At 53.5% G+C, this 26,949-nt stretch overlaps 1 protein-coding gene across 2 annotated transcripts; it reads right to left on the bottom strand.

Annotated features, from left to right (window-relative positions):
* Nucleotides 1-974: 974 nt before the first annotated feature.
* On the bottom strand, nt 975-26,949 carry HIF3A (hypoxia inducible factor 3 subunit alpha). Of its 2 annotated transcripts, XM_021681175.2 has the most exons (15): nt 26,924-26,949; nt 21,840-22,030; nt 20,860-21,005; nt 19,157-19,241; nt 18,762-18,874; nt 18,414-18,622; nt 16,681-16,787; nt 16,321-16,468; nt 12,608-12,726; nt 11,177-11,367; nt 10,127-10,231; nt 5,953-6,224; nt 5,011-5,128; nt 3,354-3,435; nt 975-1,072 (listed from the first exon to the last, which is right to left on the bottom strand). In XM_021681175.2, the coding sequence occupies exons 1-15, from the start codon at nt 26,947-26,949 to the stop codon at nt 975-977; spliced, it is 2,010 nt and encodes a 669-aa protein (XP_021536850.1). The 2 variants fall into 2 exon arrangements, with proteins under 2 accessions (XP_021536850.1, XP_021536851.1); XM_021681176.2 differs by lacking the exons at nt 20,860-21,005; nt 26,924-26,949 and having other exon boundaries at nt 21,840-22,007.

Here is a 26,949-nt window from a genome sequence, read left to right on the forward strand (position 1 = left end):
AGGACGTCAGAGCGAGTTCTAGAACAAGAGGACTCTGGTGGGTGTAGGCTCTGGAGCATGAGGGACTTGGAGGCCGTGGAGACCTAGAACCAGATAACTTGGGAGGCTGTGGAGGTATGAAAAGAGACAGTGCTAGAGCCGGGGAGATCCAGAACGAGAAAGCTGGACTTTGCGAGGTCTGGAGTCAGAGGGGTTTAGAGGATGTGTTGGGGGCGGGGCAGTCTAGAAGAGCAGGTCAGAAGTTGTGTGGTCTAGAACCATAGAGAGCCGGAGGTTGCCTGGTCTGGGAGCAGAGGAAGCTGGAGGCTACCCCTGGAAATGAAACCAGTGTCCAGGCGAGGCTGGGGGCAGTGGAAGTCCCCAGTGGAGGGGCAGGCAGAGTGGGGTGGCCACTTGGAAGGCTAAGGGGCTAATCAAGTTGCTAGGGGTGAGGTCTGCCCGAGACCCCCCCCATTAACACCTGAGGGAGGAGGGGGGATCAGAGTCCTGCATTCCTATGGACCCCAGGCCATTCATAGCAATTCAAAACCTATCACGAAAACGACAAAAAGAAATAATAATAAAAGATGGATGGAAAAGAAATGTGATTATGGTTATCAATACTCCCCAGAGCCCAGAAACACAGATCTGAACCCCAACCTTCCCCACCCCTGGTCACCCAAAATCAAGCCAGGAGAGTTGGAGAGAGGGATGAGGTCACCAGTATTGAGAACCCCAAGGGAAGTCCTGAGAGGAGGAGGAAGAGGGCTCCAGGGGCCCCCCTCCCAGAGGTCACTGAGCTGAGACCACCCCAAAGAGCCCCCAGACGTGGGGGGCAGAGGGGTGAGGGCTGAGGTAGGCCCAAGGTGGGCGGGGGGGCGCCGCTGAGAGGAGAGAGGGAACCCCTCTCCTGGTACCCCCATCCTGTGCGTTGGCTGCCGGCGTGGAGTGTGGTTGAGGTCCTTTCTGGGGAGTAGAAGGGAAGAGGGGCTGGCTCAGTTGGCCTGGGCCAAGCCTGCTGCTGGCTGGAAGTGGCTCCTGGGCTCAGCGGTGTCCTCATCCGGGTAGAGAGAGAGCAGCGAGGGGCCCAGGCCTGTGGGGGGAAGATGGAAGGTGGGGGATTACTCCCCAAACCCGTCTTCGCCTCTTGACAGTTAAAAGCATGGGTGGTGAGGCAGGCATGCCTGGATTCAAATCGTGGTAAAATCTTGGGCAAGTTCTATTCTCTGAACCTCAAGGTGCTCAGGATGTGTAAGGCAGTAGTTAAGAAGGCTGGAGCCACATGCGGCCTGAGTTTGAATCCCCGGCTCTGCTCTTTACTTGCTGTGTGACCTGAGGCAGGTGACTTCACCTGTCTGTGCCTGGGCTACCTGATATGTAAAACGAGCCAACAATACTTCCTTTCCAGGGCTACTGTGTGTGGGAAGGAAATGAGTGAATCCATGTAAAGTGCTTTGAACAATAATTAGTACTGGTGAGCGCTCAGTAAGTGAGCTCCTGCTATTACCCAGGAAACAGGGAGACTTAGACCTACCCCACTCGTGAGAATTTACCCAGTCAGAAAATATTTATTGAGCACCTGCTGTGTGCCAGGCACCCGGGACCCAGCAGTTAACAGGACAGACGAAACTCCCTGCCCTCAGTGCCAGGGAGGGGTGTCCGTCGGTCATGTACACGATAGGTTTTGCACAAAACTTGGCACAGAGTGAGTGCTAGATAAATATTAGCTCTTCCTTTACAAATATGTACGGAGGCCCTGCTCTGTGTCCAGCCACTGCCCTGCCTCACAGACAGTAGAGTAGGGCCGTGACAAGACAAGCCTGGCCCCTGCCCTCACACGGCTCACACCCACAGAGAAAGGACAGCCAAAAATCAAATAATGACATAAACACCCACATAAATATGGTCTACGATGTTATGAGCCATGAGCTTAGGAAGTTAGGGAGGGCTTCATGGAAGGTGTAATATTTGATCTGAGATCTAAAGGATGCAGTAATTAGGCGAAGAATAGAAGGAACAGCATTCAGGCAGAAGGATCAGCATATGCAAAGGTCCTGAGGCTGTCTCCTCAAGTGAGATTACTTCAAGGTCAGCACAATGCCCTACAGAGTCCCCACGCAATTAGCCCCCCCACCCTTCTCCCCTTCTCTCTGCTACAGCTATCCTGGCCTTGTTTTCCTCATCTAAGATATACTCCCACCTCAGGACCTTTGCATTTGTTGTCCCCTCTGCCTGGAATGCTCCTCCCCCAGAAATTGTCACAGCTCACTCCCTCACTTCCTTCAGGTCTTTGCTCAAATGTCACCTTCTCAATAAGACCACTCTTATTAATCGTACTACTTAAAACTGAAATCCCCCCACCCCCGAGTTCCCTTTCCCTTTGCATGCATTATTTTTTCCCAGAAGCACTTATCTTCCTCTCTAGCGCCCCTTCTTGTATTTATGTCTTTATTCTGGACCGTGTCCCCCGCTAGAACATCAGCACTGTGACAGCAGGGATTTCTGTTTTTGTTCACGGTTGTGTCTCCAGCTCCTAGGACAGTGCCTGGTATTGACTCTGCATTCAGTAAATCTTTGTTACATGTATAAAGGACAGAATGAACCAAAAGACCGTAACCGTGGCTGGAACAGAGGATGTGAAGCCAAGTGTGGTCTGAGATGAGGCAGCGGTCAGACCCCGCAGAGACTGGAGCACAAGGTGAGGAGGTTGCTCTTTCTCAGAAGGGCACTAGGGAGCCATGGATGAGTTGGGAGCAGAGGGAGGCCAGGGTCAGATTTGTGCTTTGGGAAGATCCCCTAGCTGATGCGTGGAGGTTTGGGGTGGAGCTCTGGCGACTGACAATTGTGCTGGAAGATGAGATCAGTAACCTAAAAAAGCCTAGCAGTTGTCTTGCTCCGTGGAGGGTCTGCAGCACCAACGTCGCGTGAGGGCAGACGTTTCTCGAGCGTTTACTACCAATCAGGTCTTGTGCTAATAAGCTTTTCCTGTGCTGCCCCTCCACAGATCCTGAAAACATCTCCTTAAGGTTAGAACTATTGTAACAGGTCCTAAGTCTTTCCCAAAGCCACACAGCTGGGAACGACCAAGGAAGGGCAAGCCCAAATGGTAATCAGACACAGGCTTCCGGAGGCCTAGCCTGGGCCTGGACTCAGCTTCCACCCCAAGGGGCAGCTTTGGCAAGCCCCTGCCTCCCTGGGGGCCTCTCTCTCCCCTCTCAGTGCCGCTGAGAGCAGGGTAGGGCTGTCTTTACCAAGGTCACGTCCAGCCACTGACAGCACCCCCTCCCACCTTCTGGATTGCCCCACCCCTCCCCTCTCTCAGGCATCTGGGGCACCTGCTCGGGGAGAGAGGGACGCAGGGCCGTGCTACTCACGCAGGGGCTCATTCAGTTCCAGGAGGTGGGTGCTGGCGTCCTGCTGGCTCCCTGGGGCTGGCCCTCCTGTCAGAAGGAAGCTCTGCAGGAGAAAGACAAAGCTGCCACCACCACCGTCATCACTGTCAGTGTCCCAGGAGGTACAATGATGCGGTTGTGGTTCAGAGCCCGGCGGGGCCCAGCGGCCGCTTACGGGCTATCTGACTGTGGGTGAAACGAGCGTCCCAGATCTCCTCCGTGTGTCCCCGCCAGAGCCTCGTCCTGCCCGTCGTCTGTGCCCCAGCAGGTGGACCGTGCATGTGGGCTCCAGAATCACGGAGTCCTTGCTGCCTGTGCTCCTGCTGGGTCCACCAAACAGGAGATGCCAGCAGGAGGGAGGAGGAAGCGGGGCTATTTGATCCAGCTGCTTCTCTGCGATGAGCCACCTCTTGCTGATTCCCAGTGTGCTGCCCACACCTTTGCCAGTCCTGCTTTTATTTATTTATTTTTAAAGATTTTTTTAAATTTATTTGACAGAGAGAGAGACAGCGAGAGAGGGAACACAAGCAGGGGGAGTGGGAGAGGGAGAAGCAGCCTTCCCGCTGAGTAGGGAGCCCGACGCGGGGCTCAATCCCGGGACCCTGGGATCACGACCTTAACGACCGAGCCACCCAGGCACCCCAGTGGTCCTGCCTTTAAATGCTCCTCAATGCCCCCATGTGAGCGTGCTGTTTCCTGCCCAGACTCTGACCCATGCAGTTGCTTGTCCTCTCGTGTGCAAATGTGACCGCGAAGAATAACGATCACGGCAACAGTATCTGAAGAGTGGTCGTGGGGATGAAATAGTTTAATCACACAAGGCATTTTGTGCAGCATCTGCCGCAAGGTAGGCACTCAGTAACCATCAGCTGTGGATACCGTCACACACCTCTCGCGTTCAAACAGCCCTGCTCCGAGTGAGGAGCCAGAGAGCCATGGAAGGTCCTGGAGGGAGGCCTGGTGGCAGGGGCGCAGCCTAGGCCAGGTTTTGGAAAGGGCGTCCTGGTTGCCATTGTGCTGAAAGGACAGCAGGGGCAAGATGGAAGCAGGGAGGTGGGGGAAGGAGGGGGACGGGGGATGTTGCCTTTGCTTGGTTGTTTTTATACTATTTATCGATAGCCACTAAGGATCGGCCTATTTTCATTTGCTTCTCATGAGTCCTGTGAGATGTAACCATCCCACTTCCCAGATGAGGAAACTGAGGTTCATGGTGGTCCCATCACCTGCCCAAGGTCTCGCAGTTACTAGGTGGCAGACCTGGGACTTGAACCCAGGTCAGTCTGACTTCAGTGTCTATACTCTTAACGCTACACTAATAATCCAAGGCCAAGAACTGTTCTAGGTTTGGGAGGGAGGCCCACAGGAGAAGTTCCTATACATACTAACCTTTGTCGTTTCCCCCCTTTACCCTGCTTAATTTTTCTTCTTAGAACTTACCACCAACTTACATAAATTTGCAGAGCCTTTTCATACCCATGACCTGAGCTAGCAAATCAGAGTCATAGCCTCACCTGGATGACTGACCTTCCATTTGACCTTCAGCCAGCCCCTGCCCCTCTGATTTTCCCACCCGTAAAACAATAGGTTTAAGCCCACTAGGTTCTGAGGGCCAGAGAATCCCACAAATCCCCCAACATACCAGGCTGAGGGGAGGCAGCAGGAAGTTTTCGGGCTCTGGGCTGGGGGACCGTTTTGGGGGTCTCACTCCCAGCAGCTCCACCCCCTCGGCTTCGTCCTCTGAGCTCTGAGCCAGGGTCCTGGAGGGAAACAGGTCAGAATCTCAGAACACAACAAACCTGAGCAGGTGTGGGCACCACTGTAAGCAGGTGATGAGCACTCATTCACTCTCCCAAGTGCCTATTTATTCCTTTACTCATACATCTACCCATCCTTCTGTCCCTCATCCATTCATCCACCTACTATATTCATTAATTCCCTCCCTCCCTCATTCAGTAAGTCTTTATTAGGCACCCACTGTATATCCAGCACAAAGCTGAGAGCTTTGGGAAATAATGAGATGTATCTATAAAACCTCATACGGATAGTAAAGGAACCGTTCTGGACACTAAATGGGCCCATGCCTGCAACATGGAGAGCAAAAGCTGGAGTATTAGTAGTTTAATGTCTCTGGAAGGAGGACGTGGACCCTCTGAAATTATATGCAAAATTGTGCATGTGTATGTATGTGTAAATGTTCTTGGGAAAGAGTCCATAGCTTTCAACAGATTCTCAAAGGTGTTAGGAAACTTGGTTCTAGACAGTTTCTTTGACACTGTTGCAGTGTTCTCTTAACTGTGACAAAAATCCTGACGAGGCCAGATATAAATATGTCGTAAAGGAGAGTGCCCTAGTGGACGGGTGCGATTTGGATAAACGAGGAGAAGAGCGGAGGGCCCTCCAGGGGGCACAGCCGAGGCAGAGCCGGAGGCTGGAACAAACATGGCATGGGCTGGGGACGTGGCCTGGCTGGAACAGAGATCAGCAGGTCAGCAGGAGGAATGATGAGGGATGGGGCTGGAGCAGGAGGCAAGAGCAAGACGGGGGGTCACTCCCTTTATATCCTCCCTCTACTGTGGCTCACCTCTTCCGAGCCCCAGCCATGGGGGAGGGTGCCAAGGGGTCCCCTCTGGAAGGGCTGGAGCAGCTCAGCCGGGGGTCACTCCCCCAGCGGGGCAGCAGGGAGGGCTCAGGGGTTGGGGGCGACAGGCCATGGAAGCTCCGAGCACGGGGCCGGGGGACAGCGCCTGGAGGTCTGTGGAAGGCCCTGGGTAGCTGCTCACTGGAGTTGAGCTGGAAGTCATCATCCATGGAGATGTAGGGGGCCAGCATCTCCAGATCCAGAGCATCGACGTCCTGCGGGAGGCAGGAGGAGGTTAAGAGCAAGGGCCTCAGCCTCAGGTGGGCCTGAGCTGGACTCCCAGCTCCACCACTTCTGAGTTGTGTGCCCGAGGTCAAGAGTCTGAGCTTCACTTTCCTCATCTGTAAAATGGGTGGAAGGACCCTGTGGTAGCCAGTCACCAAGATGGCCCCCAAGGATCCTCATCTCTTGGTGTTTGAGCCCTAGTGTAATCCCCCACTACAGTGACTGGGCTTGAGCTGAGAACAATAGGATATTGAGGGGATGATAGTGTGGGACTCCCAACATTAGGTTATAAAGATACCATGGCTTCTGTTTTTGCTGCAAACTCTCTCGGGTCACGTGCTCTGGGGGAAGCCCTACAGAGAGGCTCAAATGGCAAGAAACTGAGACGTCCTGCCAACGGACGAGCGAGTGATCTTAGAAGCGCATCCTCTAGCCCCTTGCAAGCCTTCAAGTGATGGCAGCCCTGGGTGATGACATCTTGATTGCAACCTTGAGAGAGAGACCCAGAGCAAACGCCACCCCGCTAAGTGGCTCCCAGGCCCCTGATCCCCAGAAATTATGTGAGGTTGTACATGCTTGTTATTTTCCGTTTTACGGGAATTTGTTACCCACAAACAAATGACAGGTAGGATTTTGATCCCAAGGGTGGGGTGCTGTACTCTTTGGCACTGGGCTTTGGCACTGGGCAGGGGGTGGGGGCCAGAAGGGCTCTGGAGAGCCTGTCGGAGCCTAGACTGCCTTGAACAAACTATTAGTGGAAACGTGCAGCATGAGGAGCCGGCCCGTGAGGGCATAAAGGGAGGTGAGGAACACGTGACCAGAAGTCTGAGGAAAGGTCGTTTTTGTTGTGTGGTGGCTAAAGTTTTAGTGTCGCATGCAGTTTTGTGGAACTCGGAACAGGTAACTTGTGAGCCGGGCGATCCAGCTACGAGATTCCCAGCCCGGGTGCTGAACGGCTGCCTGATTTCTTCTTGCCACTTGGAGTAAAGGCAAGTGGAGAGAGGAGCTGAAGGAGAAATGTGGAACACGAAGGAGCTGGGGACTTGAAGGTCTGGAAGATTCTCAACCTCGCCATTCAAATGAAGAATTAACTTTACCCAAAACGAGGTATGGCCTTTGCCCCGGCTCCTTGGGATTTCCTGAGTGACAGGCGTGTCTTTGCTCCTCATGGTGAGCCTCTGGGGCCACATCTGACAGTGTATGCCAACAAGATGACTCAGGCTGGGGGCTGGCCGTGCCCTAAGAGCCAACCATGTGACGAGAGGATTGGGGCCATGTGAGATCAGCCTGACCTCCAGGGGAAGCATGTGTGTTGAGGAGGTAGAGATGAAGATCAAGGCCAACTGCATGGGCAATAATTCAGCCATGCCTACATAATGACCCTTCAGTGAAAACTCTGGACACCTGGGGCATCTGGTTGGCTCAGTGGGTTGTGTCTGCCTCTTGGTTTCGGCTCAGGTTATGATCTCAGGGATTGAGCTCCACTTCAGGCTCTGAGTTCAGCAGGAGTCTGCTTGGATATTCTCTCCCTCTGCCTCTCCCCCTGCTCACGCTCTCTCTCTCTCTCAAATAAATAATACATCTTAAAAAAAAAAAACTCTGGACACCACAACTTGGGTGAGCTTCCTGGTGTGGCAATACGCCATGTATGCTGCTGGGAGCATGACATGTCCCCAGGGTCATGAAAGTTTTGCATTTGGGACCCTCCCAGTCCCAGATTCCATCCTATACATCTCTTCGTTTGGCTATAATATTCTTTTGAAGTAATAAAACTATCATCTTAAGTCCAGTGCTGTCCTAAGTTCTAGAGCTACTTCTAGCAAATTATTGAGACTGGGGGAGTCAGTGGGGATCTCTGAATTTGTAGGCAGCTGGTCTATAGTGAGGGTGGCCCTGGGCACACCCCTCTCACCCCGAGCTTGCAGCTGATGTTAGAAGTCCTGGACAGACTTGGCAGACAGGAGGACTGCGGCCCTCACCTTGGGTTTGGCTGACCCTGGGAACTCCCCAGGTGGCAAAGGATGCGAAAACTGAGCAGAGAAGAGCACTCTTGGGAGGGCATGGTCTAAAGATGAAGCCCAGGGTATGACTATAAAATTATTTGTTAAGGAAGATCAAAGATGTTGCCTAGAATATCCCTCAGTCAGACAACGGCACTTTGGAGTTTAAGGATGTGCCTCACATATCCTCTCAATCAGACAATGGGGCTTCTGTTAAATTTCTGAGGACTGTCACTCAGCATCTCAGTAAAAGCCCAAAGTAGAGAAGGGCTTATCTCAAAGAGATCGTGGGCATGACTTCTGTCTAAAGGAGTAACCTCCGAAGGGATTCACATAAGACCCACACTTTTTTTTTTTTTTTAAGATTATTATATAAACAGAAATGTTGTCAGCTTGGACTGGAAGGGACAGAGATGGTACTAAATGAAAAGAGACCTTTGGGCCACCAAAGTTCCCTAACGAGAAACGTGGTCATGAAAACCCTCTCAGCTGCAAATACATGTTACCCTTTATGAAAAAGCAAGGAGGACTCCAAGTGAGGAGCCCAGCGTCTCGACAGTGGAGACAAGAACCATGGAGAGAGGCCCCAGGAAGTAGTAGGAATGAGTTCTGATCAAGGAACTTCCCATGGTTGCCCAACCGGATTTCAAAACTGCTGTGGACCAGTGACACCTGTAGGCATGCCAGTCCTCTCCCTCTAGTTGAGTAGGGGAAATCATGGCCTTACTCTGTGCCTGTCCCACCACTGTATGCGGGGCATGTGGCTGGTGGCACATCACTTGTCTCTTTAGTTTCACGGGCCAACAGAGTGAGCACTTCACGCCCAGACCCGATGTAGGTGATGAGGTTCCAGACATTAGGCTGATACTGTCATGGGAAGAGAATTTGGGGGCACTTGGGAGGGGGTGAGTGTGTTTTGCATGAGGCAGAGACATGAATTATTGGGGGCCCCAATGACCCTTGCCTTCTGGTGTATGCAGATGCCTTCTGCATTGTACCAGGGTTGGTCTCTATGACCAATACAATACAGTGAAGTGATGGTATGTTGTTTCTGAGATTAGGTTGTACAAGACTGCATTTTCTGTCTTGGGCTCACTCTCATTATCTCTTGGGTTCCTTGCCTTCAGGGAAGCCAGAGAGCCTACGTGGTAAGGAACTGAGGCCTCCAGCCAGAGCCAATGAGGGACTGATGCCTGCCAACAACCATGTGTGTGAGCTTGGACATGGATCCTCTAGCCCCACATGACTGTACCCCTGATGGAGAGCTTGACTTCAGCCTCACAAGAGATTCAGCAAAAACCATCCAGCTGAACTGCTCCCAGATTCCTGAATCTCAGAAATGGTGTGACATGATAAATGTTAGTTGTTTCAAGGTGCCTGGTTTGGGGGTGATTTGTTATGGAGCAATAGATAACTACTACATCACGTTACTGTCATTCATCTAGCCGCTCAATCATCCAAACATTATCCATCCATCTATCATCTATCCAATGAACCAGTGGCCTGTCTAACTACCCATCCAAACATCCATTATTCATCCATCCATCCATCCATCCATCTAACCGTCACCCATCCATCTATCCCCCACCCTCCACCTAATGAATATAGTGGTCCATCAAGCCACCCGTCCATCCATATATCTAACCATCACCCATCCATCTATCCCCCATCATCACCTAATGAATACAGTTGTCCATCCATCCATCCCTCCATCTATCTGTCTAACTATCACCCATCCATCTATCCACCGTCATCCACCTAAAGAATACAATGGCCTTTCTATCCATCCATCCACTCGTCCCCTCAACCATGCTACCACCCTCTCTAAAGCTCAGATATGTCAGCCCCCAGAGCACAGACATAAAGACTGTTCCTTCCAGGCCAGCCCTTACCTGAGCTATGTCTAGATCCGTCTCCACAGCCTCAAGGTCTTTCCCCGAGGCCAAGAGTTTGTGTGTATTCTCCACGTTCACGAGTGGTTCATCTGGGAGATCGGCCTGTGGGGAGAGAGTAGACACTTAAGGAAATCTGGAGTCTAGGAAATGTTAACAGTAAGATAGTGTGGACATCTGAGCTCAGGGGCAGAAATGAGGGTTAAATGTCAGATAGCTGGGACACCAAGGGGGTCAAACAGCAAAAGCCAGTGAATTCTGGACCTGGGTGTTCAGAAGGTGGAAGTGGCCAGGGATAGATTGACAGGGAAAACTCAAAGATTCAAAGACCAAAGCCTGAGGCCAAGATATTCAGGCCCTCTTGGTGTCTGGAGTCTGGGTAAAATGATGCAGAGTCCACTCTCCCAGGTGTACAGGTGAGGTCAAAGGCCACAGTCTTATTTCTCTGGTGGAGAGAAGATCTTGGAGGTGTGGGGGGCTGGGGAAGGATGAAGAGAGTCAATACCAGATAATATGGGCCCCCAAGTCAAGTCACACTATCTGAACTCAAGTGAAAAAAAAAGTAACTGCTATGGTATGTTGAGCACCTACTAGGTATCAGGTGTCTACTAAGTGTTTCCCATGAATGATCACAATGAACCCTCACTTACACCAATGAGATGGCTACTTGCTATGATCCTAATTTTATAGATGAAGACACTGAGGGCCCACGTGTCCAGGGTAACACAGCTGGTAAGTGGCAGATTCAGGATTTGAATCCTGGTCTGTGTCATTTAAGACTAATATTAGACATTCTTGACTCTTTGAGAGCCTGGATGATGGGTCACAAGTGAGGAGGAGGGAGGGGTCACCCATGCCAGTCCCAAATAACCTAGGTTTTGGTCCAGATAACAGTTGAAGAATCTGGGATCTAGGTCTTAAAGGAACCCCATCTCACCCCAACCTTCCCACTGCACAGAGGGAGAAACTGAGGCCCGGAGAATAGCAAGATTCAAGCCGAACGCCAAAGCAGCCTGGATGCTGAGGGTTTACTTGGGAGGGACGGCTTACTGGAAGAGGACTTTGGGAGCGCCGTGTGGCTGGGGGTGCATTGGGGGTGGCAGCTCCTGAAGTCCCATCCAGGATAGGTGCCAGGAGGCGACGCAGGTCAGGGCTGCAGAAGCGGCGAGGGTCAGCGGCCAGGGTGGCCTCACTCAGGGCGGGGGGGTGCAGGAAGGCCAGGATCCGGGGACCAGAGGTATCTACGGGACACACAGATGGGGAGGACACAGGATGGTCATCCAGGGCTGAGGTGCAGAGCCCTCCCCACCAACCCCAGGGAGCCTCGTTGACATTTTCTATAACCAGTCAGGGTGGAGGCTGTTCACAGTGCTGGGGAGCTGAGTTCTGGACAACCCTTGTGGAACCAGGTTCTATCCCTCCAGTTGCCAGACTGTGGTGAGACCCTGGAGGGTCCTAGAGGGGCCAGTGTGGGGTGGGGGGCACACAGTAGGCTGGGGAGAGTAGCAACTGCCCAATGATGGGGAAACGTTTTAGTATTTAAAATCAGCATGGCCAGACCAAGGCGCACGACTGACCCAATTCTCCAATGGCACAGAGCAGCAATCAGCCACTCCGCTCTGGGGGGCTTGCATATTAGGAGAAAAGACTGGCCCCAGGCCCTCAAGGAGGTTCTAAGGTCCCTGGAGGTGAGTTTTGAGCCAGAAAAGGAAAGGATATCAGTGACCCCACACCACACCCAGGAGCATGGGCTGCCAGCAACAGCTTGAAGAAGGTGATGCCCTTGAAGAACCAACTGGAAGAGAAACTCCTCCGGGATTGGGGGGGGGGGTCAGGTGGGAGAGAAGGAAGAGGGAGAAAGGAGCCAGACTCAGGAGGATCAGGATTATTGGATGCCAGTGAGCAGTGAGGTGGGAGCAGGGAACCAGCTGAAGGGTGGGGGCAATGAGGAGCCATAGCAGGATTCCGAGCAGAGGAGCAACAAGACTGAAGCAATCATCCCAGGGACAGAGGATAAGTGGAAGGACAGAAGAGAGAAGAGCATTCTGGGCAGAGGAAGCTGGCAGTGCATAGGCCTGGAGGCATGAGAGACTAGCATTCCGACAGCACTAAGGATAAGCTGGGAGCTCAGAGAGTGAGTGAGAAGGGGAGGAAGGCGGAAGTCAGGTCACACAGGGCCTGGTGAGCCCCATTCTTTTTTTTTTTTTTAAAGATTTTATTTATTTATTTGAGAGAGAGAGAATGAGAGACAGAAAGCAGGAGAGGGAGGAGGGCCAGAGGGAGAAGCAGACTCCCCGCCGAGCAGGGAGCCCGATGCGGGACTCGATCCCGGGACTCCAGGACCATGACCTGAGCCGAAGGCGGTCGCTTAACCAACTGAGCCACCCAGGCGCCCGGGTGAGCCCCATTCTTAAGGTGTCTGGGCTTTCCCTCAAGCGTCCTGGGGCCACAACCCCTCCCAGTCCCAGCCCTGCCCCATACCAAAGCTGTCCCTGGAATTAGGGGCGTCCTTCTGGGAGGGGGTGCCCCTCTGAATGGGTCTGCGAGAGTGTCTCTCCGTTTGCTCCAGGGACAGCACCACTCCGGTCTCTTCCACCCGGCTGGGGTATAGGGCAAAAAGGGGAGCGGAAGTCAGGGAGCGTCCTCGGGCCCCGGCCCAGGCAGCCCCCCTAGATGATGTCCCATCACAGGAGGTGATCTTGTTCAGGGGCAGGAGGGCATTGTGCAGGAAATAATTTGCCACATTTACTTGTTTCCTTTACGGATTTAATTTTGGTTGGATGCTTTTTATTATAATAGCATTTAAAATAAAGTTATGTGTGTCTTCCCAAGCTCTCTCTGTGGAAGGAGACGGGGAGAAAAAAAAAAAAAGTTGGCATTTAACACAGCTTGGATAGAGAGGGGAGACGGGTGGGGGGAACGGGGGACAGAGAAGGGGAGAGTCAAAGGCGTAAGAACGAAATATTCTCTTTATATTTACTTATAAACATACTCTTATAAATGATTGATGAAGTATATATATTTAACATTCTTACATTACCAAATATGAAGAATTCAGAGGGATATATTTTAATGAATAAGATTTTATTTATGAAGTTTCTATTCATAGACACTTTTCATATTCAAGGGAATGGATTTATAAATATATCCTTCTTATGCCCCCGCGCCTACCTTCTCCCCAGTCTCTAGCTGCTGAGACAACCCAAATGTTCTGAGCCCAATCGGCTTTTGCAGAATTGGCCAGGGGGCTGAAAACCAGGCCCTCGTTTGCATCTCATTTGCATAACCCTACCCAGGCTGGCACCTGGGTGGTCCTCCCACTGGCTCTTTGAGAAGCTATGCCCCTTCCCCACCCTCACCAAACCCCTTCTGGGCTGGACACCTCCCAGTTTAGGCTGGACCAAAGCCACACCTTCCCCTTTGAAAAACGCAAGCACGCACCTGGCCCACATGTATACGCACGGTTCACGCGAGCACAAACAGGAGCACTCATATACATCCAAGTGTATACACAGACAGACGTGCACTCATAATCCCTATTCCCACACTCACGCATATTCGGCACATGAAGTTCACTCATTCGTTCATTCATTCGTTCATTCCATAAACATGTCCTAGACAACTAGTACTGTCTGGTGGCTAAGAGCAATGGACCTACAGCCAGCAGCCTGGGGTCAAATCCCAGTCGTGCCACTTAGAAGCTGTGTGACCTCGAGCCTGTGGCTGAACCTTTCTGCGCCCCAGCTTCCTCCTCTGTAAAGAGGAGGAATAAAATAATACCTCCTCCCAGGCGCCTGGGTGGCTCAGTTGGTTAAGCGTCTGCCCTCAGCTCAGGTCATGATCCCAGGGTCCTGGGATCGAGTCCTGCATTGGGCTCCCTGCTCATCAGAGAGTCTACTACTCCCCCTCTAATCGTCCTCCCTGATCATGCTCTCTCTCTCAAATAAATAAGTAAATAAAATCTAAAAAAAAAAAAACCTCCTCCCCAGGTTATTAGGAGGCCTAAGTGGGCTAATACACATAAAACGCATAGAACTGTGCCTGGCAAATGGTGAGCTCTATGTAAGTATTTGCGATTCTTGTTTATTGAACAACTACTAGGTGCCAGGCGCTGTTCTAGGTGCTGAAGATTCAGCAGTGCCCTGTGTAAATGAGTTTTATTCTTTTTTTTTTTTTTAAGATCTTTTTATTTATTTGACAGAGAGAGAGACAGCGAGAGCAGGAACACAAGCGGGGCAGTGGGAGAGGGAGAAGCAGGCTTCCCGCGAAGCAGGGAGCCCGACGCAGGGCTCGATCCCAGGACCCTGGGATCATGACCTGAGCAAAGGCAGACGCCCAACGACTGAGCCACCCAGGTGCCCCGAGTTTTATTCTTATAAAGCGATTGCTCACTGCAATGGAGGGAGGCTCAGGTCTGGAAGGGGAGGAGTTTTTATACTACAAAGTATAAGCACCCGAGCACACACAAATAGCCACACAACTGCACACCACACAACGTACACAGAACAAGGACAATTAATACCATATGCTCCTTATTTCACTGTAATTAAGTAAGCTATTCCTTCTTCACCCATGTCTGCCAATAAAAATGAACTCTCCGGCCTGCTCTTTGCTTAGAGTACAGAAGACTGAAACCACAGGGCCTGGCCATAGAAAGGCAAATCTTCACAATTAATAAAAGGAGTTTCCAGAAGATGCAGGGGCAGGTCCCCTCTCCTTCACAGTGACAATGGCGAGGCCCCTCTTGCTACGTGGACAAGTTATTCAGACCCTGATTTGGAAGAGTGTTAAAATGAGAACATTCCACAGATGATCAGTCTTGTTTTCTTGTGCAATACAAAGACTATGGATATTCCTGCTACCCGCTTTTTTTTTTTTTTTTTTTAAGTAGGTTCCACACCCAGCATGGAGCCCAACGCTGACAACTGTGAGATCTCGAGACCTGAGCTGAGATCAAGAGCCAGATGCTTAACTGACTGGAGCCACCCAGGCTCCCCTCCCCCCTTCCCTTTTCGAATAGAACCTGTCCTTGATCAAAAAGACGTAGGGAAACACCTAAGGCTTTAGAAATTGATACCATGTCCTGGAAGATAATTTTCAAAGAAAAGCTGTAATTCTCTGTTTTCTGTGCTAATTTGCTGCCCCTTGTCACAATGTTGTCGTGGTGAAAAACTTCTAATATGCTGAATGCAGTGGAGGACAGCCTGTGATTTACCACTGCACATCCATTAGAATGGTTAAAATTAAAAGCAAAGAAGACAAAAACAGACAACACAAAATGCTGGCAGCCATGCAGGAGAACGGGAACCCTCACATTGCTGGTGGGAAGGCAAAATGGTGCAGCCTTTTGGGGAAATGACCTGGTAGTTTCTTATGAAGTTAAATATACACTGACCATGCCTAGGTGTTTACCCAAGGGAAACAAAAACATGACCTCACAAAATCTTCTATGAGAATGTTTACAGTAGCTTTTTTCGTAATCACCCGAAATAGGAACCAGCCCAAATGTCCTCCAACTGGCGAATGGATAAACAAACTCTGGTCTGTTCATATTCATACCATAGAACACCACTCAACATTAAAAAGGTGTGACTGATACACACAGCAGAGATCCATTTTAAATATATTATGCTAAGGGAAAGAAGCCAGACTCAAAATGCTCCATCCTGCAGGATTCTATGAACATGACATTCTGGAAAAGGCAAAATGCTAGGGGTCAGAGAACAGCTCGGTGGTTGCCAGGGACTCGGGGTGGGGGTGGGGGTGGTTAGGGGAGGTGGGATTCACTATGACAAAATATTTTTGGGTGATTCTCTATAGCTTGATTGTGGAAGTGATTACACAATCCCACGCCTTTGTCAAAATTCATAGTACCGTAGAGCAAGAAGTGAATTTATTATATGTAAATTACACTTCAATTTTTAAAAAGCAAAAAAGCCCCCATGATTCTGCTAGATTTCTTACTTTAATTTGGATATAGAGTACTTTTCAATTTCAGTGAACAGTACGCACACGTGCGTGGGTGTGCACACACCCACGCACGTGTGTGTACATGCAGACACACCCGTGTGTATCCAATCACACATGGTCTGCATACACAGACATGTGAGCACTCCCTCTCACAGTCATGTGCGCACACACACACCTAACCACACTCATGCAGACCAGACCCACGCACACCCCCTCCCACTTACCTGATCAGGAAGTGGACGCAGACGATACTCTCAGACTGGGGACCCCGGCCCCCTGACACCACTGTGGCCTGAGTCTGGGTCCACAGATAGCCACCACTCCGGGCCAGGAAGCGATACTGCCCCGTTACTGCCTGGCCCTTGCTCAGCACTGGGGAGGGGGACGGGGAGGGGTCAGGGCCATAGAAGGGGCAGATGGGGAGAGAAGGCGCTGGGGGCAGGGGCTTGGGTACGAGGGACCAGGGAAGAGAAGGTTCCTTGGGGCGTGGGGAGCAGGGAGCTGGTGTCGGGGTGTGGGGGGAGGCTCCCTGGAGCATGGGGGGCTGGGGAGCTGGTTTCAGAGTGCCAGGAGGTCTCACGTACGGGTGTGGATGCTCTGGCCAACAGCGTCCGAGTCCAGAGCGTGAATGTACTCGTAGGCGGAGCAGCCGATCAGGTCATCGGGGCTGTAGCCAGCGACCTCCGCGATCCTGGGGTGGGTGCAGTGGGGCCTGGTCAGTTCAACAGGCTAAGGTGGAGGGTGGGGCTGGGGGACACGGGGATGAAGCCAGCAAGGCAGAGATGGACAGGGTTGTAACAGAGAGAAAGGGAGAGTCAGAAAGAGAAAAGGGACTGTGATAGGCTGAACAATGGCCCTCGGAGAGGTCCGCCTCCTAATCCCGGGGACCTGTGACTACCGCGACCTCACAGGGCAAAGGGCACTCTGCGGGGCTGATGAAGGGAAGGGTCTTGAGATGTGGAGCTTCACCTGGACAAGCCAGATGGGCCCCATGTGGCGACAGGGGCCCTTACAGAGGGATTCGGAGAACACCACAGGTTCTGTTCTGTTCTGTTGGAGGCAGATGGCAGGGCCATGGGCTTTGAAGATGGAGGAAGGGGCTCCAAACCAAGGAATGTAGGAAGATTCCAGAAGTGTTTAAGGGAAGGAGCCTCCAGAGCTGTGAGATGGTGAACGTGTGTTGTGCTGAGCCCCTTGGCTTGTGGTGATTGTTACCGCCACAGCAAGAAAGGGACAGGGGTGACGGGGATGGGGAGAGTAAAGAAAAGAAAGAGAGGAAAGGAGCAGGGAAGAGAAAGGAAGAAAGAAAACCAGAAAAAGAAAGACAGGAAGAAATGAATAAAATAAGACGTAATAATGATGATAATGATTAAAAATATACACTTCTAGGGCGCCTGGGTGGCTCAGATGGTTAAGCGTCTGCCTTCAGCTCAGGTCATGATCCCAGGGTCCTGGGATCGAGTCCCACATCGGGCTCCCTGATAGACAGGGAGCCTGCTTCTCCCTCTGCCTCTGCCTCTCTCTTTCTCTCTCTCTGACTTTCATGAATAAATAAATAAAACATTAAAAAAAAAAAGAAAAAATATACACTTCTGGGGGCACCTGGCTGGCTTAGTCGGTGGAGCATGTGACTCTTGATCTCGGGGTCATGAGTTCGAGCCCCACTGAATAAAAAAAAAATTTTTTTTTCCAAAACACACCTCTGTAGTGTTCTGCACCAGGCAACGCGCTGGGTGCTCAGAACAACTGCTCTAAGGAGGTTCTGGTTTCACTCCACAGGACAGACCAGGAGAGCACGGTGCAGAGAGGTGCCCACGTCTGGCCAAGGGTACACAGCCAGGCTTTAAACCCAAGCTGACGGAGCCCAGGCTTGCCATTCCCAAGCATGACTCCAGGCCGAGGGAAGGAGGGAAGATGCAGGAATACGAAGGGCTGAAGGGAGAGAGGGAGGAAGAGGAGAGAAAAAGGGAAGGATGGGGGGCGATGAGTAAGGACAGTGTGCTGAGTGCTGCCTTCCGTGTTGGGCACTGCGCTAACTGCTTGAGGCGCACCGACCCATTTAAGGAAAGCAACAGAAGGACAGGGAGGGAGTAATGAAGACTCAAAGGGGACAGGGAGAGAACCCAAGGTAAAAAGACCCACAGAGAATGCCAAGACGGACAGCCACAGAGACAGAGATAGATGGCATCAGAGAGAGACGGAGCTGGACCAGAGGGAGAACCGGGGGGTAGGAGAAGAACCAGTGAGGGACCCTGGGCAGAAAGGAAGAGGAGCCGGGCCAGTGGAGGGGTGGGGGGGCAGCGGGGCTCCTGCCCACCTCTCATCACAGTAGGTGAACTTCATGTCCAGGCTGTGGCGGCTGAGGAAGGCCCCCCGGCCTAGTGGGGGCTCCAGGCTGCCCGGGTGGGGGATGGCTTCACAGATGAGCACCAGGCATTGCAGGGGGGGCTCCGAGTTGGGGCTCCCTGCTGGAGAAGTCTGTGTAGGGGGCTTGTAGGCCCTCATGTGTCCAGAGCAGTGCAGCACCTGGTTGGGGTGAGGGGGGCAAGGCGGGGATGCACGTGGGCCTGGGGCTCCCATCGGGCTGGGAGGTATGTCTCTAGGGGCCCCACTGGGAGCTGAGAAGGAGAAACCTCTACCCTCCTCCAGGCCAGGCCCTGCCCACCTTCCAGGTGGCCGCCTTGAGGTTGAGGGTGCGCCCGCGGCTGGTGAGGGTGCTCTTCATGCGCAAGGAGAAGCACCGCTCGGTGGGGGCCTCCGGCTTCTTTTTGGACAGGCCTGGGGAGGGCCACGGGGAGGGGGGTGAGCAGGTCACCAGGAGGCTCTGGACAGGGCCCAGTTCCCTCCAGCGCCCCGCCAGCCTCATTCCCCAGGGTTGAGACCTGGAACCAGGGAGGGGCCCCCACGGGGAGGGAATGCTCCTTCAGATACCCCAGGGCAGGGCCATGTCCCCTCTTCCATCTTCCTCAGTCCAGTCGTCCAGAGGAGGAGGGGATATGCTGAAGGGAGGGTGGAGCCTCAGCTTCTATAACCAGGGTCAGAGGCCTCTGAGGAACTCACTCTGCTGGGGGGTCAGGGCGTCCTGGAGCTCCTCTTGGTCACAGGGATGGATGAAATCAAAGATACTGTGTCCGATGAGCTCAAGCTGCCAGGGAGGGAAGCAGGGGGTGTCTGGGAGGAAGAGCACTTTCACCGGAGTCCTCCTTCCCGTCCTCACCATCCTTGCCCTGATTCACGAGCCTGGATTACTTCATTGGTCCATTCATTCATTTGTTCATTCATTCATTCATTCATTCACTCACTCACACGCTCACTGAGCAACCATTGCTTTAGCACCTGCTATAGCCAGGCCCCCTTCCAGATGGGTAGGCAGAGCTGTGACCACACAGACAAAATCCCTGCCTCTCAGAGCTTACTGGCTAGCAGGGCAGATGGTCAATAAGGAAGCAAATAAAACAAAACAACACAGATATAAAACAAAATGGTAAGTATTAGGAAGAAAACTAGCATACGGCCATGAAATGATGGCATGCTATCTTAGAGGCCGTAGCCAGAGTCTGTGTCTTGAGGTGATATTTAAACAAATTGCTGAACCAAGCCAGGGAGGTGGTCATGTGGCTCTCTGGAGTGTTCTGGAAAGAGGGAACAGCAAGTGCAAAGGCCCTGAGGTGAGACCCCATTCAGATCCCAATCTTTGCCAAGCCAAAGATTTGGCAGGTTGTTTCAATTCAGGAAATGGGCATGGTGCTGGCAGGAGGGGACCCTCACAGCTCACAGTCCAGTGGAGAGGGATCTCTCTCCTCTGACAGCACCTCCTGTAGCTGGATTCAAATCCTGGCTCTGCCACTTCCTAGCTTTGGGGCCTTGGGACATTCACCTGTCTGAACCCAAGAAGAGCTCAAGCTAACAGAGAAACTGGTACCAGGAGTGGGATAACAAGGAAGGAGAAAGGAATAGATGCCAACTATGGAGCCCATTTGTGTGAAATAGGAAAAAGAACAATAACTCTCCTGTGGGGCATGCTGTATGGATTCGCTGAAATCAGTGTCTCCTGCCTTCCCGTTGCCAGACCGCTGCTCATACTCCTCTTCTCCCACCCAGGGCCCTGTACCCCTCCCTGTGGATGGACCCTCAGCCTCTAGTCCTATCCCTCCAACTCTACCTCTGTGGGCACCAAGAGGGAGCTTTTCAAATGGTAAATCTGATTCTGCCTCTCTCACAGCCTCTCCCCTGATGAAAATCCATCCACGGTTCCCCAGTGCCCTGGCAATAAACCTAATTTGGCCCTAAATTATCTAGCTCTGTTGACCTCTCTAGATTTTTTTCTCTCACCTTTCCCATTGCACTCTGCACTTAGCCAGGATAAACATCTTTATTCCCCGCCAATGCTCTGTTTTCTCTCACCTCTGGGTCTTTGCATATTCTGTTCCCTCAGCCATGAACATTCCCAGTCTTCACTGTTCCCATCCGTTCCCCATAACTTCTGATGGGCTAAGTCCTTCAGGTTTTGGCTCAGATGTCTTCTTTTCCAGGAAGCCCTCGACTCCCCCTGAGGCTGGCTCAGGTAACCCCCTTCCCCTGGCTCACAGGGCCCCCTAGGCTGCCCCATCCCAGCCCTGACCCTTCTGCGTCTGGCTGGTGACACATCTGTCTCCCCTCTGTGCCGTGAGCCCTGTAAAGGCAGGGCTAGGGCAGTCTCAGTCACCTCTGTATCTTGGCATCACCTGCACAGGGCCAGGCACAAAGCAGACAGCCCCTCTCACCTGACTGAGGCCCAGGTGTTTGCTGACATTCTCCGACAGGTAAGCCATGTCTCCCTCGGCAGTGAGCACCATGACGAAGCCCTCCAGGGCCTTCAGGTAGCAGGCATCCAGAGCTTCGCCCCCTGCTCCCACCTGGTTCCACTCCCCTGGTGTCCGCATCAGGGTTGATGGAGTGTCTCTAGTCAGCCACGGAGCCACCCTGGCTAGCCTCCCTCTGCCTTCCCTCACTCAGAAGAACTTACAGGTGCCCCCAGGTGAGCAAGAACATATGCCAGTGGTTTGGGAGTCCCAAGGAAGGGGGCAGGGCCACCAATGATTATAATCCTCAGGGGGCAGAGCTTCCCAAGGGCACAGAATTCTAAGGAGGTGGGGGTCTCCCACAAGAATCAAATTCTAAGGGGGTGGGCCTCCTAGGGGGACAGACTTCTAAAAGGATGGGATTCCCAGGGGTCAAAATTTAAGGGGCCAGGAGCTAGAGGGAGTCAGAATTCTAAGCGGGGGGCAAGCCTCCCAGGAGTTCAGAATTTCAGAATTCTTGGGGCAGGACCTTGTAGATGGGGGGGGATGGGCAGAATTCTAAAGAAGCAGGGACTCCCAGGTGACCTCGTAAATAAAATCTTTTCAGGGTCTCGGGGATCCCAAGGGGTGTGTGTGTATGAAAGCCCCCTGCAGGGTAGAATTCTAACTGGCTGGGAATTCAAGAGGATGGCACTGAGGGGAGGGGAGACAGACCTAGGGAGCTAGGGAGGGGACTCTCTCAAGTGGTCATTAAAAATTGGGCAGCTAAGCCTCGCAGGGATATTTATTGCAAGAAGGTCTCCCTGGGGACCAAATCCTAAGGGTTGAAGCACCCAAGGGTGTTAGCTGGCCTCCCTACTCCTTAGAATTCCAACTCGAAGGAGGTGGGGCTTCCCAAGGGGCGGGAATACGTTAGGGGGCGGGGCCTTGTCGAGGTGGGACTTCCCGGGGGCGGGGCTCACCTGCGGCGCAGAGGCGGTGCATGCGCAGGTAGCTGATGGTGAGGCGCATGATGGAGGCCTTGTCCAGGTGGGCGCTGACCCCGCGAGCGAAGGGCAGCGTGTGCGCCAGCTGGTACAGCACCTCGGTCTCCTGGCTGCGCCGGCTGCGGGCCGCATCCCGGGACTTCTCCTTGCGCAGCTCCGTGCTCGACCTGCGGGCATCGGCAGCGTTCACTGGCGGCGCCCCCGGAAGGGAAAGAGTTGGATGGGACATGCACGTGGGGCGCTGCCACATGGGGCCCGGGCTCACAGAGGGTAGGGCCGCGACCGTGCAGGGCTCGCTGTGTGGCCCGGGCGAGTTCCCGGAGCTCTCTGGGCCTGCGAGGGTTATACTGCGGGGCAGCTCCTAGCCGCAGATTTTATCTGTTCCTTCGCCAGCCCAGGCTGCCCCCAGCGCCTCGCTCTCTGAGGCGTGCCCGGGGCCCGCTGTCCCCTCCCTGACTTATCTGCTGTTTGTTCCCCGGGCTTGGGACGCCTGGGGGACAGGGAGGCCTCCTGCTGGGAGGGGGCTGGCCGAGCTGGCCCCAAGCCAGGGAAGGGAGGGAACATGAAGATGTCAGCAGCCTCCCGGCCCCCTGCCCTCCAGCCTCCCTGAACTCCCTCTCCTGCCCTTTCCCTCCTCAGCTGAGCTGAATCCTCAGAATCTTAGAACACAGATCTCAAAGTCCAACCACCCACCAACAGGGGCCCTGCCGATGTCATACAGCAAACCAACCCTAGTGTTCTCTGGAGCCAACAGCTAACCACTCACCCCTACCCTTTAATCCACTTCAAATGTGGGATGGGGGGCGGGTAGAAGGATGAGGACTGTTTTGTCAGAAATACCTGCCACTTATCCAGCTTTTTTCCGTCAGTGCCCTGGGCCAAGTGGGTAACTTACATTAACCCACTAAGAGCTCAGACAACCCCAGAAAGAAGGTAATAACGTTATCCCCATTGAACAGATGAGGAAACCAAGGCACAGAGAGGTTGTAGTGCTTGCTCCCAAGGAGTGAAGGCAGGTTTGAACAGTCGTCTTCAGTTTTCTCTGTTCTTTGGCCCTGGATTTATCTCCAGGTTAGTGCTTCTCACTGTCTTAAATGTCTGAATCCAAACAACATAGGTTTTGAAAAAAAAAAACTGGAGTATATTACATATAGTACGGTATGCATAATCTTCTGTATATTTATAATATTGATAAAACCGTTAATAAGCAGTTACGATTTGCTGAGCATGCATGGGTCTGGCACTGTTCTAAGTACTCTGCCTATGTGCACTCATTCACTCCCAGGACGCACCTTAAATTTCCACTTCACATAGGGGACACCGGGGCTCTGAAAGGTAAAGTCCTTTCCCCAAAAAGTCACAAAGCTAGTAACTGGCAGAGCCGGAATTTGAACTCAGGCAGTGCGGTTCCAAAGCCTTCCTTCTTCTCTCTGATTCCTTCCTTGTGACCCACCCCAGGGAAGCAGAACTCTAGGAAGGGAGGCTGTCCCTTCCAAAAACCAGAGGCCACTCCTGGGGATGGCATCAACCTCGCCGCCAAGCAGGAGACCTGCAGCCCCACCCACAGGCCTGATGGGGAGAGGGGAGGGGACTGTCCTGTCAGGCTGCAGACGGAAAAAACTCCATGCAACCAGTGGGAGGCACAGAAGGGGGCAGGCTGGGTTGGAGGGGTGGAGGGAGCCAGCAGTCACCCCCATCCCCTCCCTCCTGGCTGGTGGGAGGCAGGGGCCTCCCTCCAGTCCTACTCTGCCCAGAGGACATTCCGTCCTGTCCTGTTCTGTTCCAGCCCTGTTTGTCTTCCTGCCCAGAGGGTGGGGGTGGGCGGGCCTCACCGAGCCGGGGGCCCAGACAGAGGGAAGAGGGAGTGGGAGCGGGGGAATGGGGTGGGGCTGGCCCCCACCTCCTGGGCAGCTGGGCTCAGCAATCCTCTCTGTGGCTGACTCCTCCCTCCATAGAAGGAGCCAGCTGGTGGCTGCACGGGACTCTCCTTCCAGCTCCCAGTCTGACCTCTGGATGTTCTTCTGATAGGAAGTCCTGGCTTCAGAGAAGCCTGGGTCTCCGGCCTTTCTTTCGTTAAACTGAGTAGGGATGAGTTCGCCCGGTGCAGGGTTCCAGTGTCGACTCCACAGCTTAAGAGCTGTGTTACTTTGGGACAAATTGCAGGCCTTCCCTGAGCATAACGACACGACCCCACAGGGTTGTTTTAAAAGATTACATGAATTCATATATGTCAAGGACTTGGAACAGGCCTGGCAATTGATAAGTGCCATGAGAAGGCTAAACTTTTTATTATTCCCTCTTTGTCCACATCAGGGATGGAAGGCTCCGGAGTCTCCTGCGCACTGGAGAGACCCGTGGGCTTTGGTGGTAACCCCGTGGTGTGGTGTGTGTACACGACCTTCACACAGGCGCCTTGGAAGTAGACAAAAGCATCATGAGAGTAATCATCATGATCGCTTTGCTGTACTGAGCGCTCAAGGAGCTAGAGACACCCTTAAATCCTCTCAACAGCCCGATGCAGCAGGAAAAGTGGTCTCCCTTTCACAGGGCCTGAACCCGAGGCTCTGAGGAACGGCATCACTGGCCCAAGTAACCCAGCTGGTAATCAGGGCCCCCCCCCTCCCCAGGGCAACTATGTTCCACCCATCTCAGTGAGTCCCACGGTGTATCTACTTCTACCCAGAACACTGTCTGACTTGAACACAGTTTATTGCAACCCGTAGGGTATCCTGCCCCTAAAGATCGGTTCCCTCACTGCTCCTTATTTTGATGTGGTGCAGGGGAGGGGAGGTATGACCCCCCATTTTCCAGGATATGTCACTGAGGCTCAGAGAGGCAGTCACTGGCCCAAGGCCACACACCCAAGAAGGTGATGAGCGGGGATCTGAACCTGACTTTAGGGCCTCTGCTCTTAAATGCATGCCTGGGTGGGCACGTCCACCCCAGGGGCCCCCGCCCTGTCCCTCCTTTGCCCGGTTGCCTCAGTGCCTTCCCCTTGTCCCACCTCTGCTGCCTCCGGATTTCCCCAGCTGGCCAGCCTCCCCAGCTGGCCCCATGCCCAGCCCTGGTCCAGCCCCCTGGCACTCTGCCCAGCTTGGGACGTGCAGCTGGAACCCTGCCACCCTTCCTCTGTGTTCCAGCAGAGAACAGAAGGCGGGGCCAGGGTCTGGAGGCCCCAGAGTGAGGCCTGGGAATGGGGGCTGGGGCCCAGTACCCCCGCCCCGCCCAACCATGAGAGGGAGAAGCCCACCTCTGAAGAAACTGCCACCAGAGAGCAAAGGCAAGGAGAAAGTAGGAAGACCCTGAGCCACATTCAGGGCTGCTCTTGGCCCTCTCTCTTCTGACACTGAGAGGGTAGTGGGGTCTTGAAGAAAGTATAGAGGATCTATGGGGCCTTAGGTTGTCCAGAAGCAGGGTTTGGGTTTGAGAAAGGACTAGGGGTGGGGTCAGTCAGGAGGAGTCTCTCTGCCTCTGCCTCTGCTCATTCCCAAGGACATGGTAATCCAGTGGGGTACCTGTACCCAAAGTCCATCTTCTCTGGGAACCCTCAGATCTGGGGGGCACCCGGGCGCTTATACCCATCAGGGACTTCCCAAGAACATCCCTGCCCGGGGTAGGATGGCAGTAAGCCTGAGCTGGAAGAAGGGAAGGGGGTGAGGAGGTATGGGGGCCCACTCACCATCACCCAGGCCCCCAAGGGCCATCCTAGGGGTGCAGGAGGGGATGGAGCGTGGCCAGGATCTGGATGCGAGTTATGAGTGGGTGGTGCACAGCACTGGGATAACACACAGGAAAGGGCTGGCCTTGGTGGGGAGGGGGGAGCGCCCCAGCTCAGCCAAGAGGGGCCCCCACCTAGCCAGGAGGGGGCGCTGGGAGGGGCTGGGCTGAGACTGGCCCAGAAGGGGTGGGATGGAGCTCCCTGTCAGGCCCAGAGCCAGAGACTGGAATAGAACTGAAGGGGGAACAGCAGGGGAGGGGGGACTAAAAAACATGGGGGTGTGGACAGACCCAATCAAACCTGGGAAGCCAGGGAGGAGGGAAGGGGGTGAGGCTTCCTGGATGCCTCAGATTGGACAAGGGAAACCAAGGGCCTGCAAGATTTTCCAGGGTCCCAAGAAAACATCGCCAGGTAGACCCCCTGGCACTGGACCCAGAGCACTCAGCAGATGGAGGTGGTCACAGAAACCTACTCTCTGGCCAGTAGGACCCAGCTGAACACTTCGGCAGGGGGTGCTCCCATCAAGGCTTGCACTGAATCAGGCACAGCACCCTCCATGGGGGACTCCCCAAATCAGGCTTGGATGGTGTGCCCCTGTCCACAGTCACAGGCACTGAGTGGGGGTGGAGAGGGAGATAAGGGGCTAGACTTTGGGAAGTAGGTCAGACTGTTTCTCTGTTATTAAAAGGGGTGACTCTACCTTCCAAAAGGATACAAAAAGGTCTCTGGGAATGGTCCCAGGTAGTTGCTGAAAGGGGACCCCCCCCCCCCGCTTATTTCTAAGGAACCCAAGGTTTGAGAGACTGTCAGGGAGCATCCAATTATAAGGGATCTCTCTGCTCTTGAACTCAGAATCTGACTTCCCATTTCAAGGGACCCCCTGAATCTGGGAAGGCTTAGTTTTGGGGTATCTAATATACCCTAGGATCCCCGGGGTCCCGTGGCAAGGAACAACCTCAATTCTGGGAATTCGGAGGCCAGTAGGTTCAATACGTGTAAGGAGAACGCCTTCCGCAGAAGCCCGGGAACTACTCAAACACAAGCACCCCCAATTCCGTACGGACCCTAACCAGGAGGGAAAGCGAACCCGGAGCAGCAGGAAATTGGGGATCACCACCCTGAAGTCACTCCAGGCTAAAGGGGCGGGGCGGGGCAGCCGGGGACTTGGGGAAATCCCCCTCGCCTGCAATCCCGTAGGGTGGAGGGTGCGCCGGGGATGTGCCTCCAACCGCGCGTCCCGGGGCGTCCTCGGCTTGCACCCGCGCATCCCCCACCCGGCTCGGGGGGGTCGCTGGAAGGAGAGCCCCCCGCTTCCCATCATTCCTGCCCCGAACCCCAGTACCTTGCGCGCTGTAGCCCCAGCGCCAT

The sequence above is a fragment of the Neomonachus schauinslandi genome, chromosome 16 (genome assembly GCF_002201575.2).
Source record: "Neomonachus schauinslandi chromosome 16, ASM220157v2, whole genome shotgun sequence".
Lineage (NCBI taxonomy): Eukaryota > Metazoa > Chordata > Mammalia > Carnivora > Phocidae > Neomonachus > Neomonachus schauinslandi.